Genomic DNA, 19,527 nt, shown 5'->3' with positions numbered 1-19,527 from the left:
AATACACACTGTTCATGGTTAGAAGGGAGGCTGTTTTTTCAGCCTGCTGTCAATCTTTTGGTGTAAGACCTTCCTCCCTCTAAGTGGTTTCAGACAGTATAGAATATTGTTGCTTGTGGTCTTGGTTTCTTTAGTAGTTCATAAAGAGGCATCAGTATCAATTTCAACCTGTTTCAAAACCAATTCAAATCTCCTCACAGGAGCTTTAGAGAAATCCAGGCTAGTGGTATCCCCATTTCTAGACTTTTAGCTAAGCTAAAGTGACAGCAGAAGTGACAGTGATATTGCTCTATTTCTCCAGCTGTAAGAAGGGGGGGGGGGGGGGGGGGGGGGGGGGGGGGGGGGGGCATATTTCAAACAAAGAAACTCTTACTTTAAAGGGTTTAACCTTTTAAACTCTTGTGTTTGCAGTCTTTATTGGAATCTGTATTTTTATATCCACAAAGGTTCCAGTGTATCTCTTTTTCACTCACCAGATGGTTGGGAGGTAATACATAATTTATTTGATAAATTAACAATAAAGTTTATTCACAACTTGCAGCTTTTCAAACATACAAACAACTTTTAGTGAAACACCCCAACTCTCCTCTGCTCTTTGCATCTTTCCCCTCTCACGAGAGCAGAAGGTCAAGACAACCTCATCAAGTATGTGCATACACTGTTTGACCCAAATGTACTGCAGTGTCAATATGTAAAGTCAATTGTTTTTATGCTTCGCAGCTTCTGTAGTCAGCGCTATTAGCATCAGGGGGGTGATTGTACAACGGGTTGGCGAAGGACAGCTTGGCATCTTTCCAGGTCGCGGCCTGCTGTGAACGGATAAATACACAAAGAGACATACATCACGGCATTGACTTCTGTACAGATAATTGGAGTGCAGACCCAAAGGCCGAGCGGAGGCTCCTTACCTCCACCTCCCTCCTCCAGGGGTAGACACTGATTGAAAGCCTGTGACCACCACTCCTGCTGGGGTCAACTCCTGGACAACAGCCCGGCCTTTCCTGCCGGGATGAGGGCTGAGGAAAAGAAAACATGTTCACTGGGTGTGAGAGAGCATGAAATGAAGCGCAATTAAAATCAATTTGACCTGTTATATATCACACCTCTAATTTCCATTACACATCACATCATCTTCCAGTGGTGGAATAACACACTTTGCTTAGTCAAACAAGTGTTGAAACTCATCTGTCTGGGTTGTGGATATATCACTACACACCTACACCTCTCTATATATAGCTGCGTCCTCTCCTGAAGCCACTTGAAAGCAAATATGTAAAGACAGTGCTGATACAGAACAGACAGGAGATTATTGAATATATGTGTGTGTGTGTGTGTGTGTGTGTGTGTGTGTGTGTGTGTGTGTGTGTGTGTGTGTGTGTGTGTGTGTGTGTGTGTGTGTGTGTGTGTGTGGAAAGGGATCTGCTTTGACAAACCTCAATGTGTGTAAATAAAAGCCTCTAACATTATGAAGGACAGCCTGTGACTGAAACAGCACATTTACATCAGTGAGGATCAGAGTCATCATCAGAGTCATGAAAGTCGTTGCTTTTAACATCACTCTCAGTTTGATACAGGATGACACTCACTGCACACCCGCGCAGATTAAATGTGAGTGTGCGAGGATGTATGGTCATTTTTAGAAACACACACTCATAAAAGCCACTATCCAAATGGACAAGCTGTGATTGTATTATATCCAGTGCGGGGATCTTTTTCTGTGATAGCAGTAGCACCAGAGACAAAGCGCACACGGTTTGGACACAATAAGTGAGGGACAATGTATCATGAAGAGATGGTTATACAAATTGGAATTCCTTCAGGGTAAGCAGGACCCTGCAAAGCATACATTATCCTGCTTATTTTCCCCTGACTAATGCTATGAACATGTTAACATAGAATATTGATCTGAAGAGGATTTTATTGATTTAAAATGATTGATGTTTACAGCCTAAAGAAATATTTCATTTGATTCCACGGCTGGCCATAGATTTTTATCTTCCACCTTTGTGGGACAAACTAACATTAAAATGAACATTTCACTTCACAGCCCAGTTCAAATTTCAAACTGAACATTTCTACTGAGGGTAATGTTAGACGAGGTGAATGGGACTTCTGCAGGAATATATATATTGAAATGTCTGTCCTCATTCAGCTCTACTTCTTTTGTTTCTCACTTTGCAGATGTCACACCTCTAAGGCAAATGTCATACCTTTTTACAGTGTTGCGTTTCAACCAAGCGACAACCTCCGGTCTAAAAATATGAGTCCAATGCAAAAGTGCTAAAAACTGCAGTTCATCGAGGATTCGCTTGAGGCTGGCTCCGGAAGTACCGGAAACCACATACACACCAATTCAAAAAAGACGATCTTTACAGCAGAAATAAACATGTTTACAGCCTGGTACAAAACACAAGTGTAGTCTGGATAGCTAATTTGTCAATGCAGCAATTTTAAAGATATTGAGTTTACGAGTCTTCCAATGAGAGTCACAGCTGACTTGATTGACAGGCGGGAACACTGTAGCTGTTGGCTAGGAGGCTCAAAGCCCGCCTCTTTACGTCACAATCACTCTAAAGCAGCAATATGGCTCCTGCTGCCGATTGGCCTCAAAACTGAGCTTCAGAAACAGATAGGTGACGTCATGGATACTATGTCCATATTCTACACAGTCTATGGTTTCAACACTACCGCTTATGATTCAAGTTATTTTGTAGTGATAAACAACTTAGGCTTGCTCTCACCAGCTCTGGTGAAGTTGCCTGGATTGCAAGGCAGAATGTTTAAAATGTACAGCATGTTGTTTAACCCACTGAATAGCATGCTAACGGAAACTAACGTCTTTGCCACAGTGTCAACAGGATGGGTAGAAATATGCCGGACTCCTTTTTACATATTGATTTGATATGATGTGTGTGATCAGGTTGTTCCAAGTGTTACTTTTATTGTTGAAAATGAATCACCATTGTTATGAGGTTTTGTTCAATCAGTATCAGGTATTAAACACAGCCGGGCAACAATAGGAACTTAAGTTATAGGATATGAGTCGTTTTATTGGAACACTAATAAAGTGGTGGACAATAATTACAGAGTCAATACATTTACTGAAGTGCTGAAATGAATTATTGCAGTACATTATACCATTTGTAATTTACAACTTTTCACTACTTACTTAACTACATTATGAAATGAAATACTTTCTTCTTTCCCCCATTACATTTATTTGGCAGCCCAAGCCCTCGTTACAAACTAATTTTAGACCATAGTATAAATGAAAATAAAAGCAAAATGTGAGAGATAAGTAATTTGGAGTTATTTTAAGACAGATATGTCTTTGAGCTTCTAGGTGTCTTAAACTGAAATTACAATTTGAAGCTATAAGAGGTAAAAGTTAATAGATCATAAAAAGCTACATTTGTCTTAAAACAGTATACAGATTTTAGTATGGGAATCTGTTTTGGTCTGGGAACAAAGCAGTGTCAGTTCTAGACCAATTTTACTGGGGGGGCCAGGCTGGGGCCAAGGGTGTTGTCAGAGGGACACATTCAACCCTGACAAAAGAGACTGAGAAGGGCGAGAACTGGCTGAGAACAAACTGGCAAATCATCAGTGCATCCCTATATACTAGACATATATACTACTGTGTACTATATCAAAATGCAGACTGACAGCAGCTGTTTGGCTGTTTACACTCAACATGAGTCTCTTAGCGCTCTAAGGGACTGGAACCAAGTGCCACATGCATGTGTTCCACCTGTAACATCGGCGCGGTACCGAAGCTTTTTGTATTGTGTAATATTTGTTTGGTGTGGACGGGGGGGCCACAGGGGGGTCCAGGTTCAGTTTTACAGGGGCACTGGCCCCTGTTGGCCCCTCCCCAGAACCGCCACTGGAACAAAGGACTAACCACATGACTGTGACCTAAATTGACAAACCAGCGAGATAAAACCCATCTTACACACTTAAAAATTTGTAATGATGTGTAAAATGTTAATATAAACTGAACTTGATGGTTTGCAAATCATTTAATCCCCCTATTCGAATATAAAATAGTGCACATGATATATTGAATGTTGAAAACTATTATTATGCTCATTTTAAATTTGATTCCACCAACCTGTTTCAAAAGTCAGAATCTATTGCTCTGTTATTGTATCTTCTTGCTTTATATGCAACACAGTAACACAGAGAGACATACAAATACCTACATAAGCCACAAAATCAATAAGCCTGCATACAAAATCTAATCAAGAAGAAAGGCTTGGCAATCACCTCCTGACCCCCTCTAATGTTACATCAGGTTATTGAATGAACTGGTAGAAAAATGAGTTTGTATAGCTGAGAAATCTAATGTTGTCTAAAAAGAATTTCATCTTGATCGATTAGACATTTTTGTGCACTGACCTCTGCTCTGTAGTCACAGGCTGGGTTATCCATCACGCCGTAGTCCATCAGGTTGGGCTTTCTGTGGTGAAAAAAAAGGGCACTCCTCACTAACATAATCATAAGAGAAATTAGAAATATTTTCTGATTGTAGTCACAACTCACTTTGAGTGGCATTTCTTTAGGTATACAGCCAGAACACAGACAGCTATTCCGGCTGTGAGCAGCAGCAGTCCAATGCCGACGCCGACATACACAGATACTAAACAAGAGGGAGGTTCATTTACTTCCTGCTCAGAGAACTACCTTTAATTAACTGAAGAGACATTAACAGGGCATGCAAGGATACAGTGAATAAATTCAGGTAAGACAGTTTAATGGAGATGAGTTGGGAGGTGCATTTGTTTATTACCCAGTTGTGGGTCCTCTGGTTTGGGTGAGGGTGTAGAGAGTGTTGGTTTCTCCCTCACTTGGCAGCGGTTGCCCGTCCATCCTGACAAACACCTGTAATCAGACACCAGTTAGTTTACATTCTATCACCTCATGAAGGGAAGTTTGCATTTATCCTAGACTCTTGGATGATAGGGCATATTATCTATTTGTTTTAGCGAAGTCAGCATTTTATACCGCACCTCTGGTTAACTTTACCCTTTATCCATTACTTTCAGCTTACTATTTCAACCATCACACAATACCTCTACCTACATATTTCAACAATTCACCCATAAAATCTAGCTTACTATATTAACCGTATACATCACTGTTGAACTGTTTCAACCATTTATCAACAACTTCAAACTAACTTATAAAACAATTAAATGCATTAATTCTAGGTAACAATGTCAACCCTCACTCCACTTCTTCAAGCAAACAGGAAACAACCATTACTCCAATACTGAAATCTAACTTTTTCAACAAGTTCAACATTTTTAGCTATATTTAGCATCACTCAAGCAAGTTATACGATACGATACGATATGATACAATGTACTTTATTGTCCCTGTAGGGAAATTTATCTTTGACATCAGTGCTACCTACATATGTTACCTGCTCCTTCAAAAGTCACCACAATGACAAGAACACATAAATAAATACGAAAAAAAATACAATAAATAGTACACATTCATACAACACACAGCACACTCTTTTTTTTTTTTTCTTTTTTTTTTTTCTTCTCTTCTTTTTTCTCTTTTTTTTCTCTTGTCTGCATATATATTTCTGGTTTGTGTCATGTTTGTCTCAAACTGTCAAATATTAATGCAATTTATTCTTGCAGCAAAAGAAAAGAAAGAAAACATTTTTCTTCTGTGCTTGAGACTGTGTGCATGCGACCATCACCATCCCTCTTAGAACTCTGGCCTATCTTTTATTGACAGCTAATATCATGTTCTGTAAAAGAGGGCGTGCACACCTAGGTGGGCCAAAAAAAAAAAAGAGAAAGTAAAAGAAAGATTACATAAGGATATACAAAGGGGCAGGGAAAGAGAAGGAGAGAGAGAGACCTAAGACACTTAGATGGAGAGGGACCATCACACAGCCCAATCTTAAAGACAGAACACCATAACACTGTCCCAACCGTAACAGGCTATTTACTATTTAAAATTCTAATAGACGTTGCAACAAAGGAGTTTTTAAAACAATTCAATTTACACTTGGGGACTCTGTGCCTTCTTCCAGACAAAACTTCATACTCAGAGTAAAGGATGTGCAACGGATCTACATGTATTCTCTGAGCCTGCCCAAGAACACATTGCTCATAAATGGCCTGTAGTGAAGGGTTGCCAGTCTTCCCTATGACCTTCATGGCAGTGTGCGCCAGGCAGACCATTGCCAACCATTTGTCTAGTGCGCCTAGCTTACCCTTATAACCATTTATCTGTAACATAACTAACTTTTAGCATCGTTCATCCAATACCCCAGGCTTACCATTCCAACCATTTCTCTACATCTTGATCACTACTTCAACAATTTAAACGTATTATATTCAGCTATTTATTATGAAATCGTCTCTAACTTCTAGATATTTAACAATTTATTGTCACTACAAGCTAACAATTTTAACCATTTGCGCATTACCTCTTGCCGATTATTTTAACCCTTTCTAGCTAACTATACGTCAAGTGTTTATCAAATACTACAAGCTAACCATTTCAACCTTTCATTTATGAGTTCTAGCTAGCTATTTCAAATGTTCATGAATTACCACTGCGTAACTTTTTCAAACTGTTTTCTCAAAGTTCTCGCTAACTATTGGTCATGTAACCATCATCTATGTCTATATTTGAAACATTAATGTTTAATTTTCAGCTTGTTTTATATGTATAACTAAAAGTGTTTTATCTCAATCAAAAAACTCTTTGGCTGAGCTATCTAAATCATTAATGTTTAATATTACACCAACTATTCAGTCTCTATGTATAATGATTAGCTGAATGTTTCAGTCATAATTCAATCTACTAGCCTTTCATGTATCACAGTTTCACTCTGAACTTCATGTTTTTTTATTCAACAATCGTTCCTCTTATCTCCTGAAACTAAAGTACCCAGGAATTCCCATTGTTAGGAGTCATTGTAGTAACCCTAAGTTGCCTTAAGTATATTTGGAAGTTTTGCTGACAATATGAAAAAAGGTGTAAAACTGTCCTTTATAGGTTGAGCAAAGTGGTAAAAGTCAGATAAAATCTAACAGTTAAAGAACATAAACCACAATCTCCCACCTGTACACGTACATGTAAAACTCTGAAAATAAAAGTAAACCTATCCTGACTACTGATGTACGATTTATCTGTTTGACATCCGGCCCTGAAACAGACTAATAGCAGTTAGGCTTTGAAGCTCCTCTTCCTCTCCAAAACTAAGACTCTGCTCCAAGTCAACATCTGTTCAGTATCTGTCTGATTTCTAAGCAACACTGACCTTCTAATACAAAACACAAATCTCTCAGCAAAACCAGACTGTGTCATTATCATTCAGAGGGGGTCGGGGTATATATTGTGTGACGGTCTGGCCATGGCAGTAGGAGGTCCCTGGCCTGGTTCCCTGGTGGATCCTGCTCAGCAGAGTGGAGGAACGTGATGCAAATACCGAGACAGAGATGCCCTCCAATGCTGGCCTCTTCTTCTACTATGGCAGGGCTGTTATCAATGCTGGAACAGCTTCAGGAGCTGTAAAGCATGTGAATAACGGCGGTAAAGTCCTCTTACATAATAAGAGGAGGCAACGGTGGCAGCAGCAGCTTGGCATTGGAGAATGTTGGACAGGGAGATAAATAATCAAACACAAAGTGTTTGATTGGAAGAATGATGGATGGATGGATGGGCAGCATGCCTTCAACAAAACAGCAGTGATATATCTTCACAATCAGAAGTTGTGGCTGATACCACATACAGTCAAACACTGCCAGTATTTTTTTTCCTCTGTTGTCAGCAGTTCTTTGTCATAAAAATGAGGAAAGAAACTTTCTGGAGAAATGTCAGAATTGCTTCTTTTTGTCTCAGCAGCTAGTCTGTTTTTCATTGACAGCAGCTGGCAGGCTGAGCTCCTACATGCACTGCAGCTTACAAGCTAGCACAGTTGTGTGTTTTTAGTTGTGGCTTGTTGAAGAGCGAGAACCACAAGTATCCTCAATGGACCGGTGGGATTTTCAGGTACTTTTACAAGATATTACATGAGCTACAGCTGAGCAGCTACATAGTGTGTGTTTGTTTATCACCCAGCTGTATCAAATACTTGATTCTGATGGGACAAAACCCCAGAACAATGGTAATTCATTCACAATAGCACAAGCATTGGCGGCAACAATCTGAAAGACATCATATCAAATCAAACGGTTGGAAAATAACGACAGTTACTGGGCACAGACGTGAGAATAGCCTGGGGTGCTACTGGTCCCAACCATCTCTGATGGGACAAAATGGGCAGAGATCCTGTCCTGCAATCCAGGCAATGGCAGCAGAGCTGGTGTGTGCATCTTTAGTTGCTGTTGCTACAAAGTGACTTTAACCATAAGCAACAATGTCCAAAGTTGTAGTGTTTCCCATGTTGGGAACATGTATCAACTGAGGGGCCCTTCAGGGATTCTAATGTGCATAACCGCCTGTTGACTATACTTTATCCCTTACTGGATAAGACAAAGAAAACATGCTATTTAAAGTCTGCAACTCTTGTGTCGTGTAGCAGGCTGTTAGTCAGAAAGAAGTAGCATCAGTGCTATATTCAGAATTAGTTTATATGGATGTAGTATAAACTTTAATTTAAATTGGGTTTCACTAAGATTTCTGATTGTTGAGATTTAAATGTTTTTTGTTTTTTGTTTGTAACTTTGTTTCTGAATGAAACGTTTGAAGATTGCTCTGTTATAAAATAATATAACTACTTGCACAATGTTGCCTATACAATATAAATTATGTTAAAGGGTAGCCAGGATAAGCCTTGGCTTCAGCCTACACCTTTTTTGGTCACCATGTGATTGGCTAAAATATATGTGGATGTGTATGCATGTTCATATGTATGCATAAATGTACTTGTGTATATGTACTTATGCATTTACATATCGATATGTGTGTGTATGCATATGTTGGACTCTATATATATTTTCTTGATGAATCCCTTGATTGTTTTGTTTTTTGCTTTATTTGTAATGTTCACATGGCTCCTATATTGTTGAGGGACGTGTTGGTTGTTGATGAAGACCAAAATAAACCTACTCAATCAATCAAATCAAAGTTTAAATGAAGGGAACTGGTTTGCTGTGAGTAAACAAGCTCTCTTTTTAAAAGATTTTTTGGGGCTTTTAGTGTCTTTTTTGAGAGGATTGAAGAGTAGAGTAGAAACCTAAGAGAAGAGCTTGGAGAACAACATACGGCAAAGGACCGTGAGTCAGGCTTCAGCCTCTGTGCATTGGACACACAGTGGAAACAAAAAAAATGTATATTAGCAGAGAGTCAGAAATCTCTCTGGATCCTATTTCATTTTTCTAGCTCATGTATAGTTTGTGGTTGTCTGTATGTCACTGTTTTGTTTGTCTTTTTAGTACAAGTTGTTCTATATATAAACTAGAGGGATTTATAAAGTTGTGGGAATTGAGCTGAATTAGTTTGTGAGATTTGTAATAATAATTACAACAATTTGATTTCTGTAAAAGATACAAGATGACTTCAGAAAAAGTATCCTTCCTGCTGCACATTTCACTTCCAGTTTGTGCAAAACACAACCTCCTGACACAAACACGAACAACTCTTTCATCGAGGATTCACTGGTGCATAATGATGTTTGCAGATCCAGCAGCCAGTCTCATCACTGCATTCTTACTTTTATAATGAAATATGTCATTGCAGTCATTCCAAGCTGCTGATGCAGACAACTTGTTTCTTGAGCTTCCTGAAAAAACAAAACTCCAACAGAGCGATCACAGTGTGTGTCTTTGGTTTAGTTTGTGCCAACGTGCCGGCAGCAACAGATTTATGTTTATATTGTCTGAGTTTTTTTTGTGGCCTACCCAGTAAGACCATCGGCACATGGGCCGTGTGTAAATATTGACCAGGAGAATCCATGAAAGATTCCCGGGAAACATTGTGCTGTGGATAAATGAATGCAGAGCCACTCTGGTTAAGCTGTAGGGGGATAAGCAGATTCCCACATGCTTCATGGAGCGTGTCTTTTCCAGGGGAAAAAAACAAGACTGATGGGATTTCCATGTTTTAAGTCCCACAGAGATAAAAGACAGGAGGAGGAGTGGGAAGAAGAGACATGATAGTTATCTTTGTTTGTGAGTGCTAAAGGGAGTGTAGGTGTGTGTGTGTTTTTTAACTTACATGCAGACTGGCCCGTGTCTCTTCACAAGGCATGAGCCTTGGTTCAAGCAAAATAGCTGAGGACAAACTGAAAATCACACAAAGAAACAGCTTAATATAACATAAAAATGAAGATCTGAGAGGTTTCTTCACCTACAATCATTCACTCTTCCTCTGACAAGAAACAGATGTTCACTAGAAATGCCTCTTTGACATCTTGACATGGAATCTGTGAGTCCTGCCAGGAGAGCATCATCCATTAACCTCTGCAGAAAAAGTCAGCCTCTAAATTAAACCCCCTTTTGTACATCTGATGACAAATATACCTCCTGTCACAGGTTGTGTGGGGGTTATCAGGGCTGCCTTTTAAATAATCATCATGTTGGAAACAGCATTATGAAACCCTGAAGCTCTGGTCAGCCTCGATAAAGTGACTTTGGCAGTAAACGCAGGCTAGATGTGAAAAACGCAGGGAAGCAGGGCTCTTAATGGATCTTGGCAGCTTGCAGTAACCTTTGAGGTGTGCTTTGAGGACTAAACAGAGAGATTTTTCCTGGGAGTCACTGCCGGGACGGAGCAGACAGGAAGGAAATTTGAGCCAGAATGGACGAGGAATGAGAGATACTGCATGCACTCATTTATAAATAGCAAAGTCATCAAATTTAAAATAAAATATGTATTTTGGAACAAACAGAGAGAGGAACAGCAGTGTGTCACCCTGCTTTTTGGTGGGCTAGGATGAAGAGGTGAATCCAGACCTTTTGACTGGGTTGGCCCAACTGAGGTCCAAATACATGGACTGTGTATTTGGTCAAGGCAGATGGTTGTTCAATATTAGTCTGGTTCTGCTGGAGGTTTCTGCCTGTTAAAAGGAAGTGTATCCTTGCCACTGTAGCTTGCTAAGTGCTCTGCTCATGGTGGATTAAGATGAGATGAGACAGAGTCCTGCCTGTAAGATGGGACTGGATCTTATCCTATCCTGATGTTGGGTTTTTGTTAATAATATAACAGAATATGGTCTAGATCTGCACTGTTTGCAAAGGAGCTTAAGATAACATTTGTTGTGAATTAGTGCGAAATAAAGATTGAGTGAGATTGAGAATTTAACAAAAGTCCCACCTCTGATTAGTCAAAGAACTAATCCAAATGTAGGATTTTGGGGTCGCACCAGACATGGCCATCTGATTTTAAGGGGGGCCCATGCCACCCCTGGCTGTCCCTTTAGACACGCCCCTGTTTGAAGGCTTTTATTTGATTCCAAATCTAAATATTTATGGAATATAATCCAAAAACAGAGCAGGTTAAGAGAAGTGGACAACTACATCTATATCATTACAACATTACAAGGTAAAATCTTACATGGACATGAAACAATGCTATAAGAGAGAGGATGACTACCTCTCTAAATCAGTGCATCAGCATCAAGGTCAGGGAATCATAAAGTAGTTAATGGCAGAAAGCTCATATGGAGATGGTATGTAAAGACGTGTTACCATGGCAGCTGGATTCATCGGAGTGAAACGGCAGACAGTCAGCAGCGTGGTCACAACGCTTCTGAAGAGGGATGCAACCAGGCGAGCCTTCACACACCAGTTCTCCCAGCTCACACTGCAGCAGAGCTGGTGGGGAATAAAATGACAAACCATGAAATTATTGAAATATGAAAAAGGGGTTGCACAGGGTGTCTTAGAGGTGTATCCACAGATCCCTGTGAGCACACCACACAGGGGGAGAGAAGTCAAGTTTTCATCGAGATGAGGAATGGGAACAATTTCTGTATGATAAAAAACAGGCTGGAAACAAACTAAACACAATCCTAATTTGGCTTAAAGTTGTTGCATGAAAATATTATTTTAAATCAAACCAGTTTGAACCAACCATGACTGATATTTGTCATTTCAAACACATACACTTGTTTAACCCTCCTATTATCCTTGGGGTCAATTGGACCCCATTCAATGTTTAACGTCTCTGAATTAATGACTAACATCATTTTTTGGCTTCATGTTTCATAACTTTTCCTAATTTAATGTGGACAACTGGGAAAACGTAAAGTTAAAATGTTGATACGTTCCAATTTCCTGTAAAAAAAATCATTGGGGTCAATTTGACACCAGGCTGTTTTAGTTGTATGAAACATAAGAAATATCAACATCCATCAATCCATTATCTTGACCGCTTATCCCTTTAGGGGTCACGGTGGGCTGAAGCCTATCCCAGCTGGCTTCAGGCAGAAGGCAGGGTACACTCTGGACCATCACAGGGCTAACATAGAGAGACAGACAACCATTCACGCACGCACGCACGCAGACACTCACACCTACGGGCAATTTAGAGTGACCAATTAACATTAGCATGTTTTTGGACTGTGGGAGCCGGAGTACCCGGAGGGAACCAACGCATGCACGGGGAAAACATTCAAACTCCACACAGAAAGGCACCTGCCCGGCCAGGGATTCGAACCAGGAACCTTCTAGCTGTGAGGCAACAGCGCTACCACCGTGCAGCCCTAGAAATATCAACATTTTACACACATTTGTTTTGGATGATATTGAGGTCACTATAACCAAGGACACTTCCGCATGTGACTCTAGGAGCTTGGATCGAACTGCCAACCTTTAGATTGAGATAAAATATTTCCAGCCACCATGTCTCTAAAGACATTCAGCGATGTGTCCTGTGTCATACGTTTTGATAACATAATAACAAGACAGGACCGACGAGAGAATGACAAACTCACAGCAGTTTGATGTTCTGTTGTACAAATAAAATCCTTCTAAATGTTTTAAATTATGTTTATGTTTGAAATATATTTTATTTAAAGGGCTATTTAGGTAGTCAACAAAGAAACATAAAGTACCTGACACATAAACCTGGGTAACAATCAGTTTCTGGAGGTTTAAATTGCTGGAGTCAAATTGACCCCAAGGATAAAAGATGTTAGTAAATTTGAAGGTAACAGGACGGTTAAAAGTCTGCTAATTTCCTATCGCACGTCTACTTACGGCAGCTGTTCTCGTCCTCTCCATCGGGACAGTCTGGGACGCCATCACAGCGCAGAATGGAGGGGAGGCAGGAGGCATTCAAACACTGGAATTGTCCATCAGAGCAGTCACCCTGGGGAGGAAGAGTACCGGGCACCACAGAGGGACAAAACTCTTCATCGGACCGGTCGCCACAGTCCGGCTCCCCGTCGCATCTCCAGGTTTCCGGGATGCATTGAAAGGAGTACAGACAACGGTACTGGTCTACTGCACAGGTCAGAGGCTGAGGAGTCAACGGACCTGAAGTGACACAACAACAAAAAATCAGAACACATGTATTCACAGATGTTTACACACTTTAAATCCCCCTTCTGTCATCCAGAGTATTTCCAGGATTCTTTTCTCATTTACAGGAATCAGCTCCATGTTCAAAATGTTCATCTTTTTTCATACTTCAAGCTTTTCAACACTTATCTATTCATCATACTCTCAGCTTAAACTCCTTAAAACATCAAAATGTTCCACAAACACAGTGATTCAGTTAGCTTTGGCGCTTCAACAAACCTTGAAATATTCCAAATCCCTCATTTTACTGACATTATTGAATTTTTTAACACAGATGAGCTTAAGTTGTTTAATTAACCTTAAAACATTCCACATCCCTCAGACATGGCTGACATTTATCATCTGAGATCACACTCATGCTTCAGTCAGAGGCCTCAGAGGATATTTTAAGACAAAGTTATGCTAGTAGTTCTTCTGAGGTATCAAGCGTTGGCTCTATAAAAACAAAGCAAAGAGGTGAATCAGGGTGAAAGGAGAGCAGCAGTGTGGACGTGAGGAAACAACACAACATAAATGTAATTGCTTTCAGACCCCCATTGCCCTCTGTCCCGTCCCTCGGTGCAGAGCAAGTCTCCACTGTGAATTTCATACGGACCTACAGGGCAACAGGCTCCATTAATTCCCCACACCCTCCCCGAGGGTACACACAAATGTATATGGAAACGTAGCAGAGGAGCACGGATGTTGGTGGACAGAAAATGTGGAAAAAGAGGGAACAGGAGAAGGTGAAAATTGAAGAAAAAGTCATGAAAAATGAGCGCAGTGCTTTAAGGAAAGGAAATGAAGGAAAATCAAGAAACCAAATGGATGGGAACATTTAAAAACTGTGCTCTACCTTCTTCCATGCAGTCTGCAGTGTAGGAAATGTCATCCAAGGCAATGTCTGTCCACACGTCTCCACCCGCCTCTGCCTGGAAGGTCACTTTGAAAGGTGCCGGGTTGGAAAGTATGACATTGGCGTATGTCCATTGGTTACCATGCTTTCCTGTGGTTGCCCACATCAGCAGCCTGGTTCCACTGGGCCCAACAGTGTAGACCTGGTGGGGAGCAAAAAAACACAAAAACTTAAGATTGGGTGAGGAGTCCAGTCATCTGCTTTGTCCCCCAATACCTGTAAATTAATAACTTACGGCCCTGCTCGACATCAGCATGTTTACTTTGTAACTAAGAGCATGTCAGAAGGCCGACTTTAACATTTCCTCAGAGCACAGCTGAGCCACACACATAGCTTCCAGCTTGTCTGCAGACTCCTGTTCTTACATTCCTCCCCTTCATTTGGTTTCAAAGGTCCCATGAACCAACTTGCAGAGTGCTATTTCATTCAGCAGAGTTACTTGATTCCTTGTAAGTAAGGGAGGGACTTATCTTGGAAATTGATTCACAATCACACAATCACCTGTACTCCTCATTTTAAGAACAACCAAGCAAGATCTGCTGGTTAGCTTGTAGGTTGCTTTCAGATCATGAAATGAAAAACTCAAAAATATGACTGAGAATACCCACAAAATGACATACCAAAAAAGGTCACATGTTAAAATCTATGCATATTATGTTTCATGTATAGTGAGCAGGTTGAGATAACAGACTGTAACCTTCCAGGGTGAGCAGGACCCTAATGCAAAGCAGATGGGTGTTGTCTCAACCTGAAGGGGTTCCTTTGCCATGATAACCTGCTCACACTAGATTATTCCACTTATGACATTGTCACTGAAGAAATCAATTCCTTTAGACTAAATATCGAGTCAGACATGATTCTCAAAATGATCATATTTCTTCCATTAACCCTCCTGTTATGTTGCGGGTCAAATTGACCCTTTTTAAAGTTCAAAAATCCCCCAAAAATGGTTGAAAGTATTTTTACTATGAAACTTCTTCTGCTTGGCTTAATAGGTGAAACCAACATATAAAATGAAAATGGTTGATTTCACATATTTGCAACCACACCTGCATGTTTATAGATATACTGTTTCTGGGTGAATTTGACCCGGCATTCAAAGTGGAGAATAAAAGGGGTCAGAAGTGTCAAATACTAGTTGTTTCTTTGCAACTGTGTGAAATATTTCACCCCACTCATACACACACGCACAGACACACCCTTCTAACATGAATTTTCATTAAAAACAAGTGAAATATCCTCATTAAACCATGATCTGTTATAATTAAAAAACACCAATGCACTAAATATTGATTTAAGTGGTTAGTAATGGAGTTAATAATGAGATTAAAATAATGTTTATTGGGACTTTTTGGGGTTCTGACACTTTTGCATAATTAAATATGCCCGCGTTAAATTGACCCAGGAACATTATTTCTGTTCCTGAGAAACGAACATAACAGGGGGGTTATAAAATATTTAGTAAGCTAACGTAGCTGTTATTATTCACATTAAACGGAGCCTTTCCCATGATGGTGAAGCAACACAGAGTGAACACAACCCTCATTAATCTTTTTCTGCCTAGTCATCAGTGTTGTCCATGAACCCGCTAAAATGAACATGTTCATTGAACAGTGAATGGTGAACTGAAATACTCAATTTGCAACTCGTGAGATAGTTCACTCTGGAGACAGAACAACCACTGTGCAAAGAAAAATCACCAGCAGCCTGCTTCAATACAATCCAAATACATGGACTGTGTATTTGGTCAAGGCAGATGGCTGTTCAACATGAGTCTGGTTCTGCTCGAGGTTTCTGCCTGTTAAAGGGACGTTTTTCCTGATTCTGTAACTTACTAAATGCTTCAAAGTTCTCTAGAGAGGTTTTGGGCTGCCATGTTGTTCACGGTAGCCAAAGTGGAATTAACAGCACCTGGCAGGCACTCTGTGCTGATAGAGCCTGCTGTTGTGAACATTTGGAAGAGTTTCATGAACAAATCAGGACAGATTCCAACGTGCTAGAAACTTGTGTATATGATTTCACAGAGGTGTAGTTTTCCTCAAATCACATTTTGTGTTTGTTTGTTCAGTGTTTCTTTACCCATGGCTCTTTAGTTTTAAGTTGATGTAAAAATTTCAATTACATCGTCTTTTATGAAGCGGATATTCTGGTCGTTTTCACACCATAAACAACCAGCGACTAAATGGAGCGACGCCTGCGAGCTAGTTCAGGCAGACAACTCAAGCTGCACTGCTATACACGTCACATGTCCCACTCTCATAACCATCATCCAATCTCACCCTCTGCCTCTCAAATTGGCGGTCTATTTAAACCAGGAAAATCTCCCATCTCTCCCTCTGCCTGTCAACGCCTCTGCTGCCTGCATGCCTATTGCTGAATTTTCTTTCATCCCAACCGCCACTCCAGCATCCACCTGCAGACTCTGGGGGGTGTTCAGTATGTTTGCTCATCACTCCTCAATGTCTGCTTGTAAACTTATCTGCAGGGAGTGATGAGGTCGGAGCCTTGGCGCCAAACATGAATATGTATTTGCCGCTACAATAAACAATTCGAACGTGAGTTTTCTGACTGAACTAACTAACTGAACTTCTCTTATCAGATTGTAATGATTACATTTCGTCCACCAGTCTGTGATCAAAACTATAAAGAAATAACAGACTGTAGTTATGAAGTGCTGAGCAATATTTTGATTAAATGGAATCTTTGAACAGCTCAAGTCTGAGTTTTAAAACTTTTATAACAAGCATTACCGGTTCGAACTGATCAATTCCATTGGAATTGTACACCTCAAATGTTATCGATTCTTCTTAACAATTCATTTCCCAGCACAACGTGACGTCACATCACTTCGTGGTATGTTGCATTACATCACAAACTCTGCGATGCAGAACTCTAAGGTGCAAATACCTCAAATATGCAGAAGCATTCGGCCTCGAAGCTTGGGGTTCACATCAGGCCAAAGTGGAGAAGGGTTCCATGTGAACAGGGAGGTGAACCCCCGCCTACCTCTCCCCTTTCAGAGTCAGGACGCTTTCCCTCAGGATCAAGGGGCCACGTCTGGACTTACGGGGCCGAAAATGAGGCACCTCTGCGATGATGAGAGGAAAAGCGTTTTTCCTCTCCAAATTCAAAGTCTTTTCATCCAGCCTCGAGGGGCCACATCCAGACTCACGCAGCCGATAATGAGGCCTATTGTTCAGTATGTTCAAGTTGAATATGTTCATGTTCAGTCTTGTGGAGATATACTTTTGAAAAAAATGAAATGGTTCCTGTTGGTGGGGAAGACTGTGCAGAACTACTTTTTTTCCCCTAAAAAAAATACTCAGGAATCGTTAGGAGAATTGATAAGGATTGGATTGATCAACAATGGCATTGCCATTGATACAATCTTATCAATTCCCACCCCTACTATAAATCATTCAGTTACACTTTAACATTGTTTCTCTCCACTTGGATATATTTTGGCTCCATTTGAAGTTTCATCACATTTGTGAATATCTAGTGCACGGCTACATGTAGCATTCGACATCCTTCAGTGAACATCAAAACCAAATTAGTTGTTTTATTTTTAAATTAGCTTTTTGTTTTTGTTGCCTTGAAATTAACTCAGCTAACAAAGAGGCCTAAAAAAGACATAAAAGATGGATATGATAATGAAGTGTGCGAGGTGTCACGCTTTGATCGATCATTTCCTGGCAGGGGGGACTTTCATTTCTTCCTGTGGGTATCAGCTGATTGACAGTAAGCAGAGTTTAATGTAGTGTGAGGAACAGTAACAACCAAATTAAGCTTTCAGGTTGACTGTGATGGATCATCTGACAGCAAAATGACAACAAATAAAAACATGTTTGGAAGCCAGACGCACACAAAGGAGGACTTTGAATTATTTATGGAAATGTGGCTCAGGTTTAATCACCTTCAGCGTTCCCATCCTGTCAGAGCCGTGCATGTAGAACCAGAAGCGCAGGCGACACAGGCCGATGCTGGCCGGAAACGGACTCCTGGTTGTCACTTTGGCGACGTCACCCTCCCTCTCAGTGGCTGAGTGTATGTACAGGAAGTTTCCTCCACCACCTTTAGAGATAAAGAACAGAACTCTTTATAAGAATGTAAGGTATGAGTAATATTTCAGTCAGATGAGGAATAAAGCTAAATATGCATCACATTTGGGCAGACGAAAGCATTGTGCAGTTTGGAAATCTTGCAGCCTGAAGCTAAAAGCTGCAGAGCTTCTTCAGCTCGGTCAGGCTCAGAGATGAGGCGATATCCGTGTGAGACCAGAACAAAGTGGGGAGTTTTCCACATGAGTTAAAGAGGATTTAAAAGGCCTCTATAATCCCCAGTGCACAAATAAAACCAAGCTCCAAATTGCAACACCAAATTCTTCTCCTCTGACACAAAAAATTAGAATCAGACTCTGGTCAGTGCATTGATTTAAAAGAAGGAAAAAAGACCTTTTCTCATGTACACACACGAAGAAGTCGATGAATCCTGGTTCATGTCTCTGGTGTGTCGTGTGAGTGTGTGTTAACAGATGGTTTATTGATCGGCTCTGAGGTGAGATCATAAGTTCAGTGTCCAGATTCATCTTTAGATCGATAAACCCAACCGACCGATTAGAAATGGGAGTGAGCTCACCAGCAGCAAATCAAAGGCGGATATGTAGTTTATGATTTAGTGTTAAACGCACCTGTCTGAGAACAACATAATATCGCTCCAACACCAGTGCACCAAGTGTAAACACAATATGTCTCTATCAACCTTGCTTACCATTGCCTTTGAGAGCATGTGTGTCAAACTATCTCAAAATGATCTACAACACGTGATAATCAGCATCTCAGATAAGGTACAAATGTGTAAACAGAGCCAAAGGTGAAGAAAGATAAACTCAAGAATGTAAAGGAGAACATTTTTCATCATTCTTTCCTAAAGGAGCTCAGAGTTATCACGCCCTCCTGTGATGGGATTGACCAAGAATATTTGGAGTGGCTGGGAGGGTCAGTAGGTCAAGACCAGGACTTGACACTGTTTACTGTTAGCGTCTCATGTGAAGCCAAACCTCAAGGTTGACTTAACATTTGAACCCACACCATGATCTAACACACACACAATAGTTTAGGGGCCTAAAAT

General features: G+C 40.5%; 1 protein-coding gene across 1 annotated transcript in view; it reads right to left on the bottom strand.

Moving 5' to 3' along the window:
* Positions 1–480: 480 nt before the first annotated feature.
* malrd1 (MAM and LDL receptor class A domain containing 1) overlaps positions 481–19,527 on the bottom strand; it is a gene marked incomplete at its 5' end in the record, with an annotated part of 96,469 nt that continues 77,422 nt past the window's right edge. Inside the window, 10 exons of the mRNA XM_034706968.1 lie at positions 481–809; positions 909–1,016; positions 4,402–4,462; positions 4,546–4,642; positions 4,793–4,884; positions 10,195–10,261; positions 11,667–11,792; positions 13,179–13,457; positions 14,338–14,539; positions 18,314–18,471. Coding sequence (XP_034562859.1) covers positions 708–809; positions 909–1,016; positions 4,402–4,462; positions 4,546–4,642; positions 4,793–4,884; positions 10,195–10,261; positions 11,667–11,792; positions 13,179–13,457; positions 14,338–14,539; positions 18,314–18,471 — 1,292 coding nt within the window. The remainder of the gene's footprint in view (positions 810–908; positions 1,017–4,401; positions 4,463–4,545; positions 4,643–4,792; positions 4,885–10,194; positions 10,262–11,666; positions 11,793–13,178; positions 13,458–14,337; positions 14,540–18,313; positions 18,472–19,527) is intronic.

Source organism: Notolabrus celidotus, chromosome 17 (genome assembly GCF_009762535.1).
Source record: "Notolabrus celidotus isolate fNotCel1 chromosome 17, fNotCel1.pri, whole genome shotgun sequence".
Taxonomy (NCBI): Eukaryota; Metazoa; Chordata; class Actinopteri; order Labriformes; family Labridae; genus Notolabrus; species Notolabrus celidotus.
Note: the sequence above shows the minus strand (reverse complement) of the source record. Positions and strands in the feature narration are given on the sequence as shown.